Source organism: Gossypium arboreum, chromosome 12, assembly GCF_025698485.1.
Source record: "Gossypium arboreum isolate Shixiya-1 chromosome 12, ASM2569848v2, whole genome shotgun sequence".
NCBI lineage: Eukaryota > Viridiplantae > Streptophyta > Magnoliopsida > Malvales > Malvaceae > Gossypium > Gossypium arboreum.
In genome coordinates this window covers 103,118,962-103,142,083 of record NC_069081.1, presented here as the reverse complement: position 1 = coordinate 103,142,083, position 23,122 = coordinate 103,118,962, and the positions used below count along the sequence as shown (strand labels likewise).

General features: G+C 34.0%; 1 protein-coding gene across 1 annotated transcript; it reads left to right on the top strand.

Annotated features, from left to right (window-relative positions):
* The first annotated feature begins 1,776 nt into the window (after nucleotides 1–1,776).
* Nucleotides 1,777–14,471, top strand: LOC108460506 (IAA-alanine resistance protein 1). Its single transcript, XM_017760020.2, has 11 exons — nucleotides 1,777–2,486; nucleotides 3,698–3,781; nucleotides 3,927–3,976; nucleotides 4,161–4,212; nucleotides 5,129–5,248; nucleotides 8,967–9,196; nucleotides 9,560–9,712; nucleotides 9,799–9,906; nucleotides 13,424–13,525; nucleotides 13,604–13,648; nucleotides 13,748–14,471. Exons 1-11 carry the CDS (start codon nucleotides 2,171–2,173, stop codon nucleotides 13,901–13,903), a joined length of 1,416 nt encoding a protein of 471 aa, XP_017615509.1. The 5' UTR covers nucleotides 1,777–2,170; the 3' UTR covers nucleotides 13,904–14,471.
* The last annotated feature ends 8,651 nt before the right edge of the window (nucleotides 14,472–23,122 follow it).

Here is a 23,122-nt window from a genome sequence, read left to right as displayed (position 1 = left end):
TAGTTGTGTCGGCCGACACGTCTCTCATTATAACGTGGCCAACACAACTGATTCCCAATTAAGTCAGCTCGTTTATTTCAAGTCAACGAGTTTTAGTAGCTATCTTAAATGTACCAGATTTCAAGATTTATCAGGCATTACAACACTACCAAATAACCTCAGGATGAATGCTAGGGCGTGTTATTCTCTTTTAAGGGCACTTGAGGTTTCGTCAAGATAAATGAAACCATTTCATCTTTATCTGGCTACCAAAAAACTTGTCTGACACCTTGCCTAATAGTTGCTCGCCAATGCTGCTCCAACCGCCAACGACCATTGATCCTGTAATGACTGGCTCATTCACTAGTAAACCTAGTTGTAAAGCTATGTTCTCGAGTGTGATTGTACATTCACGCATGGAAGATGAAATATGTGTATCTCAGGTCTCCATCTTTCCACCAACGTGCTGATAAATGTAAGATCTAATCTATACCCCATAGCATACGAGACACATGTAAGAATCCTGCCTCTTGCAAGTATTGTTCAATTACATGTGGTGCCCTTGTTGATAGATTGTGTATGTACGTCTTCAAACTCTGATATTTGGTCTGAATATAAAAAAATAAATAAAAAAATAAATTTAATAATGTTAACAACTTAATAATGAACTTAATTAAAATTTAAAAAAAATATTTTCTTGCCATTTGAAATTGAATACCGGAAATGTGGTTGTCACTGAAACGAATAAGAGTATTTATCATTATAAAAACAAATTAAAACGAATAAAATACGAAATAGAAAATTAAAACAACAAGAAATTTAGAGAAATCTAATGAAAAATTAAGAACTAAAAACTTGAGAGAATTTGATTTGAATGCAAAATGGAGAAAATGGATAGGGTTTATATAGCAAATAAATTAATCGTGTTATAGTTGTTGGAGTTTTGTGACTATTGTGATTTTACCGTTGCTTAAAACGCGCTCTATAGGACGTGCTTTCTTGCCATGCCAGACTAAAGCATGTCCACCAGGGCATGTTTTCAGCTGACATGGCAGGAGGACACACTTTTAGCCACATCAGCAGAAAATACGTCTTACTAGAGGTGTTTTCATTTTTTCTCTCTAAAATCAATCTATTTTCCAAAATATCTCAGAAAGAAAAAAGTCAAAATAATAATAACATTGAGTATGAATTCCATCAAATTTCCCTTACTTGATCGAACAACCTTAAATTTAGTTATTTCAATTACATTAAATGATCTTTTAAATTGGTCAAGACTCTCCAGTTTATGGCCGCTTCTTTATGGTACTAGTTGTTGCTTTATTGAATTTGCTTTATTGAATTTGCTTCATTAATAGGCTCACGCTTTGACTTTGATCGTTATGGGTTGGTACCAAGATCCGGTGTTAGACAGGCAGACCTAATTTTAATAGCCGGAACAGTAACAATGAAAATGACGTCCTCTTTAGTAAGATTATATAAACAAATACCCGAACCTAAATATGTAGCTAAAATTCCTTTTTTTTAAATCAACTTTTTTCTCAAATTTAGCCCATTTATCATAGCACATAATATTAATAAAATAAACATTAAAAAATAGACATGATAAGTTTTAAGATTATTTTAAAATAAAAAGTAAAAACAAAATACTAATCCTTAATTAAAATTTCTTTTTAAGGGATGAAAATAAAATCCCTAAAAATTAATTTGGTACTGGATCAATGAGGCAAATTTCAATATTCATGACTCAAATAAGGAAACCTATTTACCGTTTATAATTATAATATTAATATGTCGTACTAATAATAATTGCACAGGAGAATGAATGAAAGTTGTAAAAGGAAAATAAGGAAGATTTTTATTTATCAATTACCCTCTTCAAATTAATTTCATTTTAATTTTGCCAGTCGGAAATTTAATTAAAATATTCAATACACGAAAATGGATGTGGTTACCTTCGGCATCATAGTAGCCGTAATCCTGGTTTTTTTAGTCATTGTTTGTTTCATAACCATTGAAGGCACTTGCAAACGCCGTTCTTAGTTTGGGTCCCCCCCCCCCCCCCTTTCTTGCTGTTTTCAATTTTTCTCTTTCGCTTCCGCATCAAAACTCTTTTTCATTTGCTTTCAATTTCACTAAAATCCAATAAAAAGGGGATTTTTCTTTTTTGTTTTATTTGGAAGGAAAGAAAATGGTGTTCGAGAAAACACCGATCTTTTTTATGGTGGTTTTGGTTTTGGTGAGTTTGGATCTGTGTTTCGGGAGTGAGCTCGGTATGTCGCCGGCGCATGGTGACCATGGGCATCATCATCATTGTGATCATGGACATGGGCATGACCACCATCATCACCACCGCCATGTGGAGGAGGAGGAGAAGAAGAAGATGATGTTGCCGGAGGAGTTGGCTGAGGAGGAAGATATGAAATTGTACGGATTTGGGCCCTATCTAGACGATCACGATCACGATCACGATCACGATCATCATCATCAAGACCTCTCCAGTTTAGGTAATTTAGATGAAATTTATGTTTTAAGTCTATTTTGCAATATATTGATGTCTTTTTAAGTTGAGTTTCAGTGGAAAAGGTGAAGCTTTCTGGAGTTTGACATTAGTTCTGAGGGAAAAGCCTTTCTTTCAAATCTGAGTTGTTCATTTTATCGACTTAAAATCAGCCTTGATTATAATTACCTACTGATATAACAAGCCATGTGTATCCGCTTATCTAGATATATTTTGGAAGTAGGACGGACACTTTATGTAGTCATTGAAGGTTTGGTGTGACTGAATGTGATTGCCTAAAAAGTTGAGATTTATGAGATTAGGTTATCAGTTTTAATCAAAATTTAAGAGTGAAATTTTACTTGAGATGGGCAGAGTTGCCCCTTCTAAAACGGATCTTACTGGCCTATTGCATTTTATTCAGCTAGTGTGACTTTTAGCCAGAAAGTCAATAGTGAAAGTCTAGTCTGTAGCTGGTTTAATGTTGTATCAATTAGTTGCTATGGGTTTTGTGTTTAAGCATCCACCATATGGCTGCTGGTTGGATGGGTAAGGCCTGCCTCCTTATAGTGCTTGAACCTGCTTGACATTTTGGGTTTAATCACACATAATATAAGCTTCTAACACTGATCATTTAGCCATTTGTCCCTGAGGCAAAGTGTCTGAACTGTTTTCCAGCAAATGTTGAGCGGAATTCCCCCTTGCTTTAGCTCTTACTGTGAAGGTCTAATTCTCTTAAAGTGGGCCATGTGTTGTGATAATCTAATGCTACATTATAGTGGAACATATCTTTGCATCATGTGAGCTTAAGTGTGTTAGGTAAATTGGCTCTTGCTCCCTACACTTATCCTTTCATTTTGGCGTTCTGGCTAAATTAATTGGAGAAGAATTTGCATAAATATCTATTATGGATTTCAGAAACTTCATTCGTTTACTGAATTGGTAGACTTAGTTGAATTCTACTCCTAAAATGGTCTCGAAGGTGTTAAATCAGAAAATCTTTGGTTACCAACCATTGAGTTTAATGCTGATATTGGTATGATGCTCTTGGATTTTGTTTTTTCCACTCTGATTGCTTGTTGTGTTGGAATTCCTGCACTCCTCTGGATGCTGCTATATCCATTTATTATGTTCTGATCAACATGTCTCAAGTTCATATAATTGATGCAGTTCTGATATGAGGTTTGAGCATTCTTTGGACTGTTTTGTTTTTGACAGGCCTTTGGTTACGCGCACTGGGCTGTTCGCTCTTAGTAAGCTTGGCTTCTCTTGTTTGCCTGATTATTTTACCCGTGATATTTAGTAAGTTAATTCTTGAAGCATAACTATTTACATATTTGGTCTTCACATCAGCTTTATTTTCTGCTGAATTGATTATTGCTTTTTTATTCCGTGTTAAGATGTTATCCTTGATAATGGAGCTCAAAATTTGATAATGTTATTGCAGTACAAGGAAAACCTTCCAAGGCAGTTGTTGATTCATTGGCTTTATTTGGGGTTAGATTCTTTAAACCTTTCATTTGACATGTGAATTTATAAGTAAATATTGTCAAGATAGCATCTGTTGAGTACTTGATCGAACTATTGCTTAGTTTTGGGTTTGAGCAGTATTTAGAGTTTATTATTCAAAGCACTCTCTCTCAACTAGTTTTCTACGTTTTGTTGTACCTGGATATTACAGGCAGGAGCTATGTTGGGAGATGCTTTTCTGCACCAGTTGCCGCATTCTTTTGGTATAATTTTTATCATGTATAAACTTATGATTGTTCAACTTAGTAATAAGCCATGACTTTTGTGGTATATTTGAGGTTTTAATGCAGGAATTTTAGTTCTAGTTCTAGGATCAATATAATCCATGTGTTTCAATTTCCTAGCAATCAGTAAGATGTTTATTTTGCATTTACATTTTATACGTGGTTGAGTATGTCTTGACAAGGGAGGCCACAGAATTTAATTCCATTCGCAAGCCATTAGGTGGTCTTGGGTGTTCCATTACAGGGCTGCTATTTGAACTTGCAGGCTACTGCTTGCCTTCTGGAACCATATACATCATGCATGCTTTAGAGCTTGTAATGATGTTAGATAGTTGCTGACAAAGGGATTTTTGCATTTTGGATTCGGGAAATGGGGGAAAATGTAAAATAATCAAAGATTGAAGGCTCCTTAATATGACTTCACTCAAAACATGTTCCCAATGGACCATGACTTTGGTTTGTTCATGCAACTGCAAGTTACTTTATTTCCCCAACCTAACAAAAAAGCCTAAAACTGCAACTACTACTGGAGCTGTAACTCCTGGGTAGCCTAAGTAGATGTATGGACCTAAGTTTCTTCAGCTTTAGTTTGGGGCTTCCAAGGTGTGTAGTCATATTAGTGATGCATCAAAATTCTTCTTTTCATGAGAATCATGATGTGATCCTATGGAATTTGTGAAATTATAGAGAGATGGTTAATGAAAGCATCATTTTTAGGCTTTCTTTTCTTTCTTTATCTCCTTGTCGATTTTATTAATCTTATTAAAAAGAATGGTCAAATATAAAATTCTGTTGCCAAACAAGTTGACTAAATTTTTGTAAGTGCAGTTTGTACTGTGGTTTGTTGGTTGAATTGTGCTAGTAGACAAGTCACTTACTAATAAACCATTTGCAGGCGGTGCACACTCCCACTCACATGATGACCACGGGGATCATGCACATCATACTCATACTGGGCATGATAATACGCATGCACACTCTTTAAGGGATCTTTCTGTGGGCTTGTCTGTTCTTGGTAAGTAGCAAAATATTAGGAAAGTGTGTTTGTGTGTGTATACATATGAAGATGGGGGAACTTGTTGTTAGGCTGGTTATATCATTTTTTTATATCTGCTGTGATGTAAGAAATTTCTTGTTCAATATCGCTAATTAAAATTTTGAGTGCATATCATAGATAGATGATCTAAATGTTCTATGTTTTCTCAAGCAGTTAGACGTGTATAATGTAGAAGGAATTCCGTTGAAAGTTAGTTGCTACGTTGAAAAGAAATGAGGCTTGGTAGAAGTGTTAGTTTCAATAGGAGTTTGACTTAAGTAGATATGACAGTGAGTATTACATATTTAGGATATGCTCAATGTGTTCATTTGTCTTTGCTTGCGAACCTTAATAAGGGTATGTTTGGGCATTACAGAGTAAATAGATGAATGTGTAATTACTAGGGCAGTTATTACTCCCTCTTGTAATTACATGGAATTCTAATTTTCTAGATGTGTTTGGCTGATAGAGTGTGTAATTAACCGTAATTACTTTGTCATGTTTTGTAATATAAATTGTAATTACATAACTGCTTAATTTTAAATTCAAAAAAGAATATTACTTATTATAAAAGTTATCAATAATACTTGATGAAAAAAACTCTAAAAAGTAACAAAATCCAAAATTAAATCATAGTATTTGTAATTACAAAATTACATAATTTTAAATTCTAAAAAAGAGAATTATTAAATTATCAATAATATTTGAGAAAGCATTCTCTAAATAAGTAACAAAATTTAAAATCCAATCTTTTTATGAAATATGTTAGTCCAAAATAATTCGCAATATAACTACTAATAAAATTAACAAGAAAAAAACATTTTATACAAATTTATCTAATTACTCTAGCATTTAATATGTGTTGGGCTCCCCTAAACGTATGCTTCTTGTTATCTTCGATTTGTCCTTGGTCAAGTACAAATAATTAATGTAACGTAATTTAGTTAAAATTAGTATAAATAATTTATAATAAATACTATGTAATTTAGTTTAACATTTAGTAGGTCAAAATGTATGATAAATTATCTCTCATCAATAAAATTTCAAATTATTTAGACTAGTTTAGTAAAATAACATATAATTATATTTTAAAAATAGATGTATTAAAATTAAAGTAATATTATTATACAAAAATAACTTAAATTATGTATGAGTGTGTTTGGAAAGCCATAGGATAATTAGATTTGAGTGTAATTACAAGCAATTGTACTCAAATCCTATTACTAGGTGTCTATCCAAATGCACCCTAAATCTTTGCCACACACTCTAGGAAATGGACTTTGTTGGTTGTTTTAAGCAATTAATGTAAGAATAAATTGAGGAAAGAAATGGCTGAATTTTGCTCCTTGATGTTAGAAGAGTTATCAGGCATTCCTTATCTACTCTACCTAGTTGATTTATAAATAAGCATGCAAGAATGATCAAGTTGATTCTATCACCTTTCATTTTCCTAGGTAGATCACTTCTTCTATGACATGAGTCTCTTGAAATTGGCTTGATTTGCTAGAGATGCTCTTATTTACATAGTTCGGCTTGCGGTTTGGACCTTGGACACGGTTTTTAACACTCTATTTTGTTAATAAAAATTTGTTTTCTATTTAATTTTTTTATTCTAAAATATATTTTTAAAATTTTAAACTTAGCCTTTGTTTTTCTTGGCCATAAAAAACTTAGTCTTTGTTTGGTTTTAGGAAATAGAGGCCATTTCCGTTTTTGTTTTCTTGGAAAATGGAAAACATTAAAGAAAACATGTGTTGTTGAAATTTTTAAAAATGAAAATGAAACTGAAAATATGTGAATTAGAAAACAATAAAAATTTTTTTTCATTGTTTTCCCTAAAAATGCTTTGTAAAAGTGAAAATGATAAAATTGTTTTTAACTTTTGATGAATTGACTCGGTTCAAACCCATGTAAATGCAAAATATTATTTTTTCTAATGTTTTTCTAATATTAAATCTAATATCCTAGTTCGAATTCATATAAATGTAAAAAAAATTATTTTATTTTTGCTAGAGAAAAGAGTTACCAAACATGTTTTCATTATTAAAAATGATTTTTATTTCTCTTTACTAAACATGTTTTTCAATATTCAAAAAGTAGAAAATGAAAACTGTTTTCTGAAAATGGAAAATGAAAATAGAAAATATTTTCAGAAACCAAGTGGAGCTTTAGTATTTATATTTTGTATTTTAATACTTCTAAAAGAATGGGGCTTGGCTTGGCCCATGGATGCTAATTGCTATCCATCATTTCCTCTTAATTATTTAATGTTTTATCATAAGAAAATGCATGAGTGAAATACTAACAGGAAGGGTGTTTTCCAGATATATATTTTTGACAATTTGGCAACATCCTGAATTATTTCTTGTAAAGTTTGCTGATCTCTATTGCATTTGAGTTGGAGCTGAATAGTGATAAATTAAGCTTGTTTCTTAGTGTTACTTTTCTCATAATCCCCCTCCCCCCCAAATATATTATTTACTTTATGGGTTGCATCTCCCTCTTGCCTGCTTTGAGGTATGAAACTCATGCACATATTTTACAAGAGATGGTTGTAACTTGTTTGGTAGGATGAAGATAGAGATTGTGGTTACAATTATGTTATTTGTCTATGAGTAATTTAAGCAGCTAATGCAATAAAGTTTACAACAAAAACTAAATATCGAATCATTCCAAAGGAGAAATCATCTCTGGAGCTATACTGTTCTAGCATGTTTTGGCGCCTAGTTTGAGATGTGGATTTGAAATTACTTTTGATCTGGATCATACTTTATTATAAAAGGAAGGGAAAAGAAAAAATAAAAAGTTGAGAAACACTATCAGTTGCTTGTTTCTCCTGAAGTTGATACTCTTTCGTTGACCATTTGCACACTGACATTCTGCCATCCCAAGCTTTTTTTTCCTGTAAATCAAGAAAGATTTTGGGGGAAGTGCCTGTGTTTGAACCTAGGTTTTGTTCATACTAGACTGTTTGGTAACTACTAAGCCTAAATGAGGTCAACATTTTGTTTTGAGAATTTTGATTGTTTGATACGAAGTTTTAACAGGTATAGTGTAAGAACCTTGGCACTATGTGCTTGCAGTTAAGGAATAGATGGGATTGGGTGTCTACATGAAATTATAGAAGTTCTAAGTGAAATCCCAAAAAGAAGAAAATAAATAAATGGAAGTGAAGAACTTAAATGATTTTGTCCCTGCATGATTGATGGATTTTACGTCATGGAGATGTAGGCTTCTCTTGAAGTCAGATAACCCTTTTCTATTGATGGAGAAGGGGCAACCTGAACCCGACTTCAAAGAGTATACAGGCACCTACCATCGAGCCAAATATACTTGGGTGTGCCAACTAATTATTTGGCGACAGGCTGAAAGCCCGATGAGAAATTTTTTTATAGCTAGATTTGTTGGACAGATTGCATTATGCCTTTCCCCTGAGCTAGAGTTTGTTTTGAAAACCTGTCATTTGGAATCTTCTGAACTTTGGTGTTGCATAATATCCTGTGGAATCTGTAATTTAGAGAGTGGAAGTGGTGTTTATTTGCTTTGGAATAGGTGGTGCAGTAATACTTTGTGGGTATGCATGTATTTTGTTTCAAATGACTTCATAAAAGACCATCTCTCTCTCTTCTTTTTCCCCCCTTCATTTTGCTTGACCTTATTTTGGGTGGTTGTGTCATGGTCTTTCTGTATGTCACAGCGGGGATAGTACTATTTCTTATTGTCGAAAAGTTGGTCAGATATGTTGAAGAAAACTCTGGAGGGGCTAGTGGATGGAGCCATGGTCATCACCACCATCATCACAAAAGCAATAAAAATTTGAAGAAAAAGGATGAAGATGCTGCTCACAGAAACAGTTTGCAACCGGTAGGTGATACACCAGACAACTCTTTGAATGCAGATAATGCAACTCAGCCTGAAATCCGTAAGGTAGTCTTCGAATTTTTACACTGGAGGTCTTTTGTGCTAACAGATTTCATACAATTGAGACTGCGTATACATATTTTCTAGCTATGGCATTATTACAAATTCTGGGAGCAGAACTGGGTTGCACCGCATGAGGTGTAGATATGTTTTGTATCATCTATATAACATTTGTTACCTGTAAAGATATTCTGCCCATTTTGGAAACTGAATTCCTTAAACCTTATTTTTGAAAGAAAAGATTGAACTTGAAAAAAAGTGACAACAGTGAGATGTAGAACACTTGAAGAGTTCTGATGACAACATTGTAAATTAGTTTGAAATACATAAATACATGTTCAACATCATCTAACATATTTTATCTAACAGAGAAAGAGTTCTGCTGGTACCAATGATGGTAAATCAGATACCGGTTTTGCAGATGGCTCTGCAAATAGTGTTAAAACCTCGGCACTAAAGGAAACTTCTCATTCACCATCGAACTTGGTGTTTGGCTATCTTAATCTCTTCTCTGATGGTGTTGTAAGTATTTTTTTCTGTTGTGTGTTTGCAAAACCTAATGTTCTTGTCCTTGAATAACAGTTCTTTTCGGTGTTCTACTATTGCAGCACAATTTTACTGATGGGATGGCTTTGGGAAGTGCATTTTTGCTTCATGGATCTGTTGGTGGCTGGTCCAGAACTTTATTTTTGCTTGCACACGAGCTTCCCCAAGAGGTTTGAGTTCTTTTATGATTTGATGAGCATGATATATGTCATTCTAAAAATGTCCTTAACTCACTCCCTGACAACAAAAAAGATGTCCTTACGACTTGAAGATAACAGTGATATTAGGTAATATGCTTGTAATATGGAAAATGGGAAGAAAGTTTGAAAATCAAACGTGTTAGAATCATGATATTATTCATGCGGTGCTGCATCCGAATGGTTTCCATGCCTTGACTATCTTTCTGTCAATGGACCATGGCAACTTTTATCTACTACCGAGCATAATGCTACTGATAATTGAATCTTCTGCTTTGTTTTGGCATGGCATCATTGATTGACGTGCCAAGATGGTTTTTGAGCATTGAGGTTTAGCCATATACATTCTTTTCCATGGCTACTAGGGGTGTAGCCAAAGCGGGGCAGGCAGGGGCCTTGGCCCTCCCTTGGCTCAATGAGATAATTGCATTTATAGTCCCTCTCTAAAATTACAAGATTCAATTTAGTCCTTTTTAACTTATGATTAAATGGAAAAATCATGGTTTTGGTCCTTTTGAAAAATTAATAATTTAATTTAAGCATTTTTAATACAAAAGTATTAGCTTTGGCTCCCCAAATTTTATAATCTTGACCCTCCCCCCTAATCAAAATTCCTAGCTTCGCCCTTGATGGCTACCCTCTTTAGCTCGGGAATGCGAGATGTCATTTAGCATTCCGAGGTCAAGACTTTAATCTTCCTAAATTGTGGCAACTATTAAATTAAGAAGCCGCATTTGAATACGGTCTATTTGATATTTGAGAAATCCATCCAGTTTTGAACCAATAATTACATGTTGAAGCTTAGGGAATGAATTGAACTTTCAGGAGTTATTTAAATGGTAAACAACCATAGAAAGCTGCTAGGAGGTCAATTGGCTTCGCGCCACCGACTAACCCACCCCTTAGGGTTGAGACTTCTAGCAGGTCTAGGGTTCTAGCCCTATCTTCTGCATAGGCACAAAAAAGGGCATTGAGGTTATTCTGTTAGTTCTCACAGTTCAAGTTCACTGTGAGATTTGATTCGATGGTGCTCTGTGAATTCTAGAAAAGAAAAGTAGTGTTATGAATATGCAAACAGAATCATAGTGTTATGAATACGCAAACAGAATCATGTCACAGGGAAGCCAAAGTCAACTGCCTTGCCCTTATCTCGATTTCTTGAATGATCTATTGTGGTTGACAGTTTGGACTCCTCATAGGGGATTGAAACCTCAGGACTCGTTAGAGAGAGATCCAGCTTTCTTTAGGGTTTTTGATAAAAGAATTGCTTAGGTTTTATTATTCCATACTGGCCTTAGTACATAAACAGAAAACCTATTCTAGAAAGGAAAGAAATCAAGTAAAATCCCAATAAAGAAACCTAGGAAAGAAATCAATTGAAATAAACTCACAACCTAAAATCTCAAGCCCTAATTAAAGAACCAAAACTAGATGGCTTTTCCTAACATAGGTTCGGCCACTTGAGCATCCGCAACATTACCTCCTCTCCTGTAGAAAGAGTTTGTTCTCAAGCTTGAAGTCTAATAAACTTGACGATATAAATAAGACTGTCTCAATTTCAATTTCTGGTTGTACTTCATTCAAATAAGCTAATTCTAGCCAAAAGAGTTTCTTATATTTATACCTAATTGTGTACGGTTCATCACAATTTTAACGTAAGCCTTTTGCCCTTCTTTCTGCCATTTTTGCCCTTGATTTTTTAATAAATGGGGTAGATAAATTTACTGAATTTGCTTCAGTAGTTCCTCCTAATGTATTGCTGCTCTCAGAAATTTGGGATGTCAAGACTGCCATATTTGCAGGAGAAATAAAATTGCCCTCATTGCCTTGCCAAGTTCCTCTATGTTTTTTCTTGAACTCTAGCATTTGCTGCTTCTGTTCAAAGGCTCTAGCGAGGCTCATAGCCTTGGCTAAGTCAGGGAGTTTGTGCATATGGTCCAATTGAATGCAATCATCAAGTTCAACCATGAATTACCTGTCATGTTGGTCTACCCGAATGTATGACTAGCCTATGCTAATATTTTCCTGTTATAGTCATTAATACAGCTCTGTGGTTCCTATCTGTTTCGAACTAACCAAATATCCCAAGGGGGTTACGTCCTACTAGAGGACCAAAATGTAGGGAGCAATTATTGTGGAGTTCTAACCGGTTCATCACATGCCCCTCCAGCTTAATCTAATAATATCTAAGTTGTGCCTCACCTAGCATGTGGAAGGCTGCCAAACTTATCTACCTTATTGGTGTGTTGGTCTTCGAAGAACTGTTCACTCCGGTGCAGCCAAATCAATGGATTTTCTAACCCATCAAAAGTAGGAACATCTAATTTTGTGTACTTGGGAACAACTCCAATTGGTAGAACCACCTCACTCCACGGTGGTGGTGTTGCACCTCCTCTAACAGTTGGTGGGAAAGGTGCTTGGTGTAGTCAGGTTGTACTACTGCTTGTGTCACTGTCCCCAATTGTTGATTTACACACAGTAAAAAATTAGTGTTTTCATCTGCTCCAGGATTTGTGATGTCATTTGTTGCAGGTGGTTGTTTATGCAATTTTTTTAAGTTGATAAACTTAGCCTCTGGCTAGGATCTGTAAGTGTTTGATGTTCTTGAAATAATGCTTGTTTGTCATTGATCATTGTGGTCGGCTTTGACGCCAGGTAGTTATAAGTACTCGAACAATTTTGTGTCACAGGGTGATTGATAGGGAAGTTGAAGTCAATTGTCTGCCCCTCATCTTGATTTTTGGAATGACATTGTGGTAGACATTTCAAACTCATTAAAGGGAGACTGAAACCTTAAGAGTCGTTAGAGACTAAGGGTGAGTTTGGATGGGCGGTGCATTTACCTGCGGTTAGTGTAAAAACAGCGGTGGCGGTGAAATTGGATAATGTAGTGATACTGTAGCCCAAGACAAAAAGTAAGCTAAAAGCACCGCACCGCCGCCCCAAACCCACCCTAAAGAGAGACCTGGATCTTTATAGGGTTTTTGATAAAAGTTTTGCTTAGCTTTTATTATTCTATACATCGCTTTAACTAAGGATCAGTCTTATTACATAAATATGAAACCTATTCTAGAAAAGCTAGAAATCAAATAAAATTGCCATCAAGAAATTTAAGGAAAGAAATCAATTGAAACAAAATGCAATCCAAAACCCTAAGCCTTTATTAGAGACCTGAAAGTAATGGCCTTTCCTGACACAGGTTTGGCCTCAAAAGCATCCACAACAGTTAGGCTCTTTGGTTTGTCTTGATTGACAAGAAAACCACATTACCTTCTTTACTAACCCCTCCAAACCATTCCCATCATTCAGCATCCACACACAGGCACACAAAAACCGTCCCTTATAATGCATGACTGAACCATGAAAACTATCCTAACGTGATAAAATGGAAGCACAATATAAAATTTCTTTTAAAAGGTGTGGTTTGAATTTTTGCTTTGGGTATCCTCATATATATCAAGTCAATGGCTTGGTTTATTCCTCTGTGCAGGTTGGTGACTTCGGTATACTGGTAAGATCTGGGTTCAGTGTTTCCAAAGCCCTGTTCTTCAACTTCCTTTCAGCACTGGTGGCTCTAGCAGGAACTGCAATGGTCTGTATTCTCTGCAGCTAGTGCAATTATTACCTCAAGTGATAGGCAGAGTAGTTACAAACTTTTTTCTTTTTATAGGCTTTGCTTTGGGGACAAGATCCTGGACAGTCATCTTTGATTGAGGTAATACAGCAACCTAGGAGTCATGTTCGTTAAGTTAGTTTTGATGGTTATGGTCTGAAGTTCACAGTTTTTTGTTTCTTTTTTCCCCCTTTCTCGCAGGGGTTTACAGCTGGTGGATTTATATACATTGCTGTTGCTGGAGTGCTTGCAGAAATGAATAACAATGGCAAAACAACATTGAAAAATACTGCAGTGCAGTTACTCTCACTAGCATCTGGCATGGCTGTTGCCCTTTGTATTTCACTTGTAGAATAAATAAAAATCCATTCAAGATGAGTTTTGTCCAAATGAACTCAAAGCTCCTACAAGGACTAAGTCACTGCTTTCTTTGGAGTTCGGGTTCCTGCTCGGTTTCAAGGTAAGCTACCCTCTGTTTAGATCTCAGAAATCAGGAGAGAGAAGGATAAAAGCTTATAAGCTTACCCCTTTATTTTTGGACAAATTCCTCGCTCTCCTTGACCCACAGGTGAAAACTACATCTCTGGTATATTCCCTTCGGTAACCTGTAACATTATATTGCCTGAAAAAGGTTAAACAGATGTTTTCTTTTTTTGGTGGAAATGCTTTTTGTCCAAGATTAACTGGATTGTCCCATGCTGTCTTGTTACTTGAATTTGGGTACGAGTGTTAGTCTGGCGCAAGTATATATTTAATCCTTTTGAAGGGCATTTTTTTTTTTTGGTTGTCTTTGTATCTTTAGGGGTCTCTAGAATTATATCTCTGTACTCATGCTTAAGTATGTGTTTGATGGGGATGTTGGATACGAGTATTTTAAGCAAAATGGAAAGTCAGAAACAATTTAAGATGTTGCTTTGACACTGAATCATTTCCCTTGAAAGAAGATAACCCATTTTCTGTTAAAAGTTAAAGATCACGATTAACGGGGAAAAATGATTATGGGTTTAATACTGCTTACAAGTTTCCATTATCATAACGGATTATATCAGTGCATCGAAGCAGGAAATGACTGGTTTCGAAACGTTTTGATGAAAGCATGAGGCCAGGCAAACTCTAGAAAATTAGGATTTGAGAGAAAATCTAGTTCAAGCTTTAGTATTTGGTTCCTTTTTTTATTGAATTTGATTTGATTTTGGTGTGATTCCGTTTTGAGTAATAAATTAAATCTATTTGGTTTGATGTTTGATTCGTGAGTTGACCCTTGTAAATTTTCAAACAGAATTGAACCGATTTTTATTGTTACTTTTGATTAGCTTAAATTTTTATTATATAAAAATAAATACTTTATTTTGAAATAAAAGAAAAAACGTCAATATACAACAATATTATTGTTTAAAACAATGAATCAAATGGCTGAAATGAATTTGGTTTCATTTCAAAAGAAAAATTATGTTTTGGACAGAAATCCAAATTTTTGGAGGAAATAGTTATATGGACCACTGTTCATATGCTGAATTAGGAAAATGTTTGGTTTTAAAAAATAATTTTAGGCTTTAGCTAAGCAGACTTAGGTCAGTTTAGCTAAGAAGGCTTAGGTTGATTTATTTTACTGTTCAAAAGTAATACAAAATATTTTTATTTAAATTTAATTATAAAAATGTAAATATTAGTATATAATTATTTTTAAGCAATAAAATGAGTTGAGTTGAACTTGCTTAAAGTAAAAATATAAATTTAAGCTTAACCCAAAATGTATTGAGTTTATCGCTCGCTTAATTTATGAACATTTTTAATTTCTAAGAATTTATTTTTTTGAGTTATTAAAAAGAATAATTTATAACATTAGATAGGAGTAAGATGATTAGATGGTATAGCAATTGTCTTTTAGCCAAGCCCTAAATGCGATCAAAATAAGAGAAAGCTGAAGACATGTATTTAGGTTGAAGGAGGGTCATATAAATTCAAATGTAAATTCAATTAAGGAGCACGGTATTCTTTAGTTTAATGCTGAGAAAATTGAATTTTCCACTATAAAGTAATTATGATGTATGAATCTTTGGACCAAAATCATATAGGTTGAGAGGGACCGCGTTCAAGGAGTTAATGACGGTTGCGCAAGCCCAAATAGTGCGTAGAATGACTTTATGGGGTCAGGCAACAATAATGAGACTTAGGAAGATTCAAACAATAGTCTATTAGGGAAAGGTGTTTGTTTTAAGCTTAATGATAATCTATTCTTCTTCCCTATTTTACCACTCTTCTACAAAGAAACTGTTTTTCTTATTATACTCAACCCAATATTTATTGGGTTATTTTCGTTAGTCCAAAACACAAATAACAATTGAGGTTTATTGCTTAAAATTTTTCTACACACTAAGAATAGGTGTGGACAAATAGAATCTTAAAAATATCAGCTTGATATACACATTAGAGCCTTGACCTTTTTATTGATTTTTTTGTTCAAGTAATTGTTTGTGCTCTGTTCATATCCTATAGATTTTTTTTACCGACAACTTAAAAGTTTCACACTAACAATTTTAAGGTTCTATTCATTTTTATGATGGCTACTCCTACACATGAAAGTGAAATACTAAGGGAGTTAGCCTCCAACTTTGCCAAGGTTGATCAGTTTGATGGTGACAATTTTCGACGATAGTAGAAAAAGATGCATTTCTTACTAACAACTTTGGAGATTGCTTATATTTTAAATACACCTAAATTGAAAGAGAATGAAAATGAATCTATTGCTACAACCCGGAGAAAAGAAAAATGTGACAATGTTGATTACATGTGTATAAGCCACATATTGAATGATTTATCCAATGGTTTATTGGAAACCTACCAGAATGAGTCCACCGATAAAGAACTATTAGACAAATTGGAAACAAGGTACATGATTGAAGACGCTACAAGTAAGAACGTTCTTGTTAGTTGTTTCAATAATTTTCACATGATTGATGGTCATTTTGTTACGGAACAATTTTGTGAAATTGAAAAAAATGTTAAATCAAATTAAACAACATAACATGACAATGAATGAAATGATTGTTGTATCCTCCATTATAGACAAACTTCATTCATCCTGGAAAGATTTAAAAGAAATCTAAAATATAAGAAAGAGCACGTATATCTCTTGAGGCTTTAACAAATCATCTTTTACTTGAAAAAGAATACAAAAAGTGAGATTAGAACCTATATTTTGAAAATGTCAAAGTACATGCTATGGAGGAAGGGCAAATTACTATACCATCCAATAAAAAGTTTAAATATATTGCTAAAAGTACTTAAGTTCAAGAAGAAACAAAAGGGTTCATGCTACCATTGTGGTAAGACTGGACATTTCAAGAATGAATTCCAATTTTTAAAGAAGAACATTTCTTCTAAAGCTAACGATATCAAAAAGTTTGTTGCCATGATTTTAAAAATTAATATAGTATGTTGGGGTCGAACCTGAATTATACAATGAGCACGAATGAAAAATGAGAAAATTAGATATAAATATTTAACGTGGAAAACCTTCTCCAAAGAGGATAAAAAATCACGGGTAAGGAAAAACTTCACGAAAATGACAAAAACCAGAAAAATGGAGTACAAGATGGAGAAAAAAATAAGCCTCGAACTCGAATTACAAAGTTTTCCTGAAATTTCCACAAACTCTCTTAATTTTGTTGTGTTATTCTCAACCTTTCTAGGATTTCTATGAGGCTTATTTATAGGTTGAATTTGGTACAAAAATTTGACTAAAACATCATTATAATAATCAGAGTTTAAATAGGGAAAGAACTCAGAGTTTAATTAGGAGAAGAAAACCAAGAAGCTTTGGAACATGTTGCCACGTCGTGACATGGCTGTTGCTTATTCGGGACGTGGCAAATCTTCTTGTAGTGACATAGGTGGTAGTGTTGCCGAGACAATGCTTCAACTCTGTTTTGGCAAAAAATGTGAAGCACACTCCACAAGTCTCCACATTGACTCGTATTTCCAAAATGCGTTCTTTGTCGAGCCTTGCCAGGGGCCTAACTCGATCTCTGTCGAATATTCACCAAGTTTAGGTAATGCTTGAACTTGGAAATTGGAAAACTTTTTGTCATCATGTTCGTTAGGTTATTCTTTGTGTTGATTTTGAGAATCTGAACATCTTCCTGAGCAATCACTTCCCCCAAAAATGGTACTGAATATCTATATGTTTCGTTCTTTTGTGATGCATCTGGTTTTTCATGAGATGTATGACACTTTGACCATCACAATATATGATAATCTTTTTGTTTTTATCAACCAGCTCCTCGAATAAACCTCTCAACCAAATGACTTCTTTTACAGCCTCTGTAATAGCCATATATTTAGCTTCGGTAGTTAATAGAGCCACAGTAGCCTGAAGGGTGGCTTTCCAACTAATAGTGCAATTTTTGAAGGTGAATAGATAACTTGTGAGAAATGTTTTTTTATCTAAGTCTCTGGCATAATCTGAGTCTACATAGCCAGTTAGACCTTTTGAACATCTTTCAAATTCCAAACAAGTACTTGAAGTCCTTCTTAAATATCTCAGTATCCACTTAACAACTTGCCAATGTAATTTGTCGGGTTTGGCCATATATCTACTTACTACACTAACAACATGTGAAATATCAGGACGAGTACAAACCATTGTATACATTAAGTTTTTGATCGCGCTAAAGGAACAAAAGACATGTACTTTCTTTGTCTTTGGTTTTTAGTGAGTCTAAAGTCAAAAGTTTGAAGTGGGAAGCTAAGGGAGTACTAATTGGTTTAGAATTTTGTATTCCAAATTATTCGAGAATCCTTTCAATGCATCATTGTTGCGAAAGAAATAGCTTTCTGGAGCGTTGATCTCTCAAAATTTTCATCCTAATATTTTCTTAGTCATATCGAGATCCTTTGTCTCAAATTTAGAGTTAAGCATGGTTTTAAGTCGTTCAATCTGGGATGGATCCTTAGCTATAATTAACATATCATCAACATAAAATATTAAATAGATAAATGATCCATCACCTAAATGTTGTAGATAAATACAACTATTGTACTTACTTTGAACGAAACCAATCTCTAACATGAAAGAATTGAACTTTGTGTACCACTGTTGAGGAGACTATTTCAGGCCATATAATGATTTCTAAATAAGACAAACATGATTTTCTTTATCTTCGATCCTGAAGCCTTCGGTTTGCTGCATGTAAATTTCCTTATTTAAGTCCCTATGAAGGAATACGGTTTTCACATCTAACTTCTCCAATTTAAGATTGTGTAATGGAACAAGAGCTAACAGTGCTCGAATGGACGTATACTTCACAATTGGAGAGAAAACATCATGAAAATCAACTCATTCCACTTGACTGTAGCTCTTTGTGACCAATCTTGCCTTATATCTCATGTTGCCTTGACCCGAGCCTTTTTTATTTTTAAAGACACACTTGCAACTAATGATTTTCTTTTTGGTGAGTGGTTCAACAAGTTTCCATGTATTGTTCTTATGAAGAGACTCCATCTCTTCTTCCATGGCAACAAGCCACTCACTAGAATTAGAAGCCTGAACTAACTATGAATAATTTGGAGGATCAGCTGAGTCGATGCTCTCTGCTACACTAGAGCATATGCCACAAGATTTTCTTCATAGTATTTTTTTGGGGGGTTTAATATCTCTCCTTTTTGTCTTGGGCTAACTTATAATCTCGAATTTGAGATGTTTGGGTCTTTAATTGAGATGGAGAAGCCTTAGAACCCTTCTGTTGCATCAAAGAAATATCAGTTTTAGAAATTCTACCTAACGTTATGACGAGTCGATTTTCCTCATCGGAACATCACCTCTATTCGTCACGTCGTAGACGACGGGCTTTGTGACACAATGATTTCACCGTCTGTTTTGGTCTCCAACTTTACCTTACTCGAAACACTCGTCTTTTCAGTGTTGTTATGACCTAAGGACCCCATTTTGGACAAAATCATCGATGTTTCGCCAAATGTAACATTTTTATTGACTATGATCTTACTTGTTTCTAGGCATCATAGCTTGCAACCTTTTATCCCGACTGCAAAACCCAACAAGATGCACTTTACCGTTCTTGGTTCAAGCGTTCCCTGACTAACTCGAGCATATGCAAGACATCTGAATATTTTAAGATTAGAGTAATTAAGAGAATTATCGGACAAAATCTCTTCGAGAACCTTTTCGTCCAAAACTTGATGTAGAGATCAGCTCACCAAGTAGCTTGCGAGATTAACCACTTTGGGCCAAAACTCATTTTCTAAACCTGTATTGGAAAGCATACATCAGGTTTTCTCAAGTATCGTTTTGTTTATCTATTTAGCTATACCATTTTGCTGTAGGGGTACTTACAACTGTGCAGTGTCTCTTAATCCCTTCCCGTTTGAAGAAATTGTTAAGCTCGGTTGAACAGAATTCGAGCCCATTATCTGTTCTGAATTACTTTACAAACTTCCCAATCTATTTTTCCAACAAAGTCTTCCATTGTTTGAAGATCCTGAAGACTTCATTCTTATACTTCAAGAAATAAACCCAAACTTTCCTGGGGTGGTTGTCGATAAAATTTAGAAGATATTTGCTACTTCCTTTGGAGACGAATGGAGTCAGACCCCATAAACCGAAATGAATATAATTGATAGTCCCTTTAGTCTTATGCATTGGTGAATCGAAGCTAACTCAGGTCTGCTTCCCATAAATGTAATGCTTGTTGAAATTTATCTTTCCAACTATGGTGCATATAAGAAGGCCTATTTTGCTAAAAATAGTCATACCTTTTTCACTTATATAACCAAGTCACATGTGCCACAGCTAGGTTGATTCATAATTCGAAACGAGTGGATTTTGTTGAGTTGTCGTAATGTCAGAGGCTTAAGTTGAGCATGACAAGAGTATCAAATTTTATAAAGAGCTTTTGTAGCAATTCTTTAAAGGATAATATTTGAATATTAGAATATGGAGGAAAATAAAGAAATATTTGTTTCTTAATATTTTGGTGTGTCATGGTATATGTTAATATACCATGCAAATGAAATTCCATTCTTATTTATAGTTCTCATGTCTTTTCATAGAGATATGACTATATAATCGATGTCTATTTGTATAGTCACATCTATTAAGAATGAACGTAATTATTCATTACATATTACTTGAATAATCATAAATTTTTTATTAATAATCAAGTAACATAACTTTTAGTAACAAGAAACATGACTCGTTACTTTTGAATAGTGGCAACTCTTGGATGATAATCAAGAGTTATAACTTTTGGTTACTTACAAATTTTCATTTGCAACTATTGGAATACTATATATATGTTGAAAATGTTCTAACACTGAAGTATAAGTAAACTAAAGTGAGTCACCTATTTACACTTAAGCTTTCAAGGGAGAAAGCTTTAAAGGAAGGGAATCTTATTTATAGTATAGGAGTGAGGTCACTATTTGGTGAGTAAGATTTAAATTATAATTTGTACTCATCGAAGTATAGTGGATTGACTCTTTAGGCCTCGTAGACGTATGAGGTATTTGAACATTGTAAAAAATTTCTTGGTGTTCCGTTTCCATTTTTACCTATAGTAATCAGATAGTTCAATTGTAACTTACTTTGTATTTGAACTTGTATCTCTAAGCAAAAATCAATATTATTTCTTTTAGTATTGAAGTTTGACACTCAATATTGTTGAAAGTAGATCGAATTGGATCGGATCGAATCGATCAATTGGATTGGTTAGATCAGAAATCGATTAATAGTATGGTTTGTTGTGTGATAAAAACTGTTTTAACCATGAACCGGCAAGAACCACGATTGAATCGCGAACCATTGATTGAAAAAACCAATAAAAAATCGATTCAACTAGTTTTTACATAATAGGACCAAATTGGATTAGCTCGGATCGAAAAAAAAAAACCCACTTTCAAAAACTCTAAACTAGCCCAACCCAATTTTGTTAAAACAAATGAAAAAAATCCCTAGCCTACGTCTCCACGCTTCCCAACATGAAAAATATAGAAAGTAAAAAAAAAACAGAAAAAATAAAGACTCACTTACCATCAACACTCAACCCTCTACACAGAGGCAAATCTAGGGGGGCAGTCAAGCCCCGTTCCCCTAAAATGGAAAATTACTATTTAGATATTTTAAATTATTTTAAAATTTTAAATTAGAAAAGGAAAAATTGTACTTTGGCCCCCTTAAAATTATAAAAAATTAATTTAATCCTTTACAAATTATAAAGATATAGACTATTAAAAATTAAAATTTCATTTGGTCCCCGAAAAATTTTCTGACTTTGCCCTTGCCTTTATAGTATTGGCCTCTCCTTGCTCGCCCTTGTCTATTTAAATCAATGGTTCTTTGCTTGCCAGTGTATCCATCCACTACTATTTTGTTTTAAACAGCTTTGAACCAAAGGAAAAATGAAAAACTAAAAACTAAAGAGAACATTAAGAACTGAACAAATCAAAAAATGAAATGAAAAGTTTTAATGACTTTTATTCAAAAATAATAATATAAAACTTTGAAAATTGAAGAGTGTTGTTGTTGTGTATTTATGGCTCATCTTGAAACAGGAAATAATAAGTTAAACAAATGGTAGAATATAGCATATTTCTTATTTGAAATAATATTTAATTTATTTTAAATAATATTATAGTAGATTTTATTATGAAGAAGATATTGGACTGGTTGAATCAAAAATTTTAAACTAGAAATTTGTAGTCTGATCAGTTCAACCATCTGTCTGATTCTAAAAATATTGTTGACATTTGACGCACTAAATGGTGATCCTGTTGTTGAGTATTGCTCAAGATTAAAGGTTTTCTTTTTTTTGGTAACAAGACACCTCGGATGAATTTGTTGGAAAATTAAGATGAAAGCCTTCATTAAGCCTATGGATGAGGAGACATGACGCTCAATTCTGAATTTCTGATAATATTGATGGTGTAAAAATTCTAAAGCCAGAGGTTACTTGGATGAGTGAAGAGGAGAAACATGCAAATAAAAATTCTAAAGCTCAAGACAACACATGAGAGAACTAATATACTGAAGTAATCAAAGTTACAAATGTTGACTATCGAGATAGGATGCAAGAAATGGAGACTTTAGCAGATTTGTATGTGAAGTAAGCAAAAGGGTCAATGGCTCCAAGCCGTTCTTTTCTTCTACTTTAGCTCTAGATAAGAAAAAAGAATTACAAACATTGGTGTCCCCGATTATGGTTATAGATTATAAATCGAGAATAGATTAAAGAAAAATAACATGGATCTGTAATGAGAACTGTGAGAAATAGCAGTTGAGAAACTGAGTGATAGTTGTATGTTATTAACTTGAATTAGAATGTACAAAGCTCACTGTATTTATAACACAAAGTAGTAATTGCTAACTAACTATTACTAGAATAACAGCTTAAATTCCAACTACTAACTACCAAAACTGTTTTCATTCCTTAACATGCTCCTATCGTCCTGACTCCTGCTGAGTGATCAGCTTTCGCAGTCACCTTAAGACACGATCTAAACTTTGTAAAACAAAAGCACTGTCAAAGGCTTTATAAACACATCCGCAACTTGCTCCTGTGC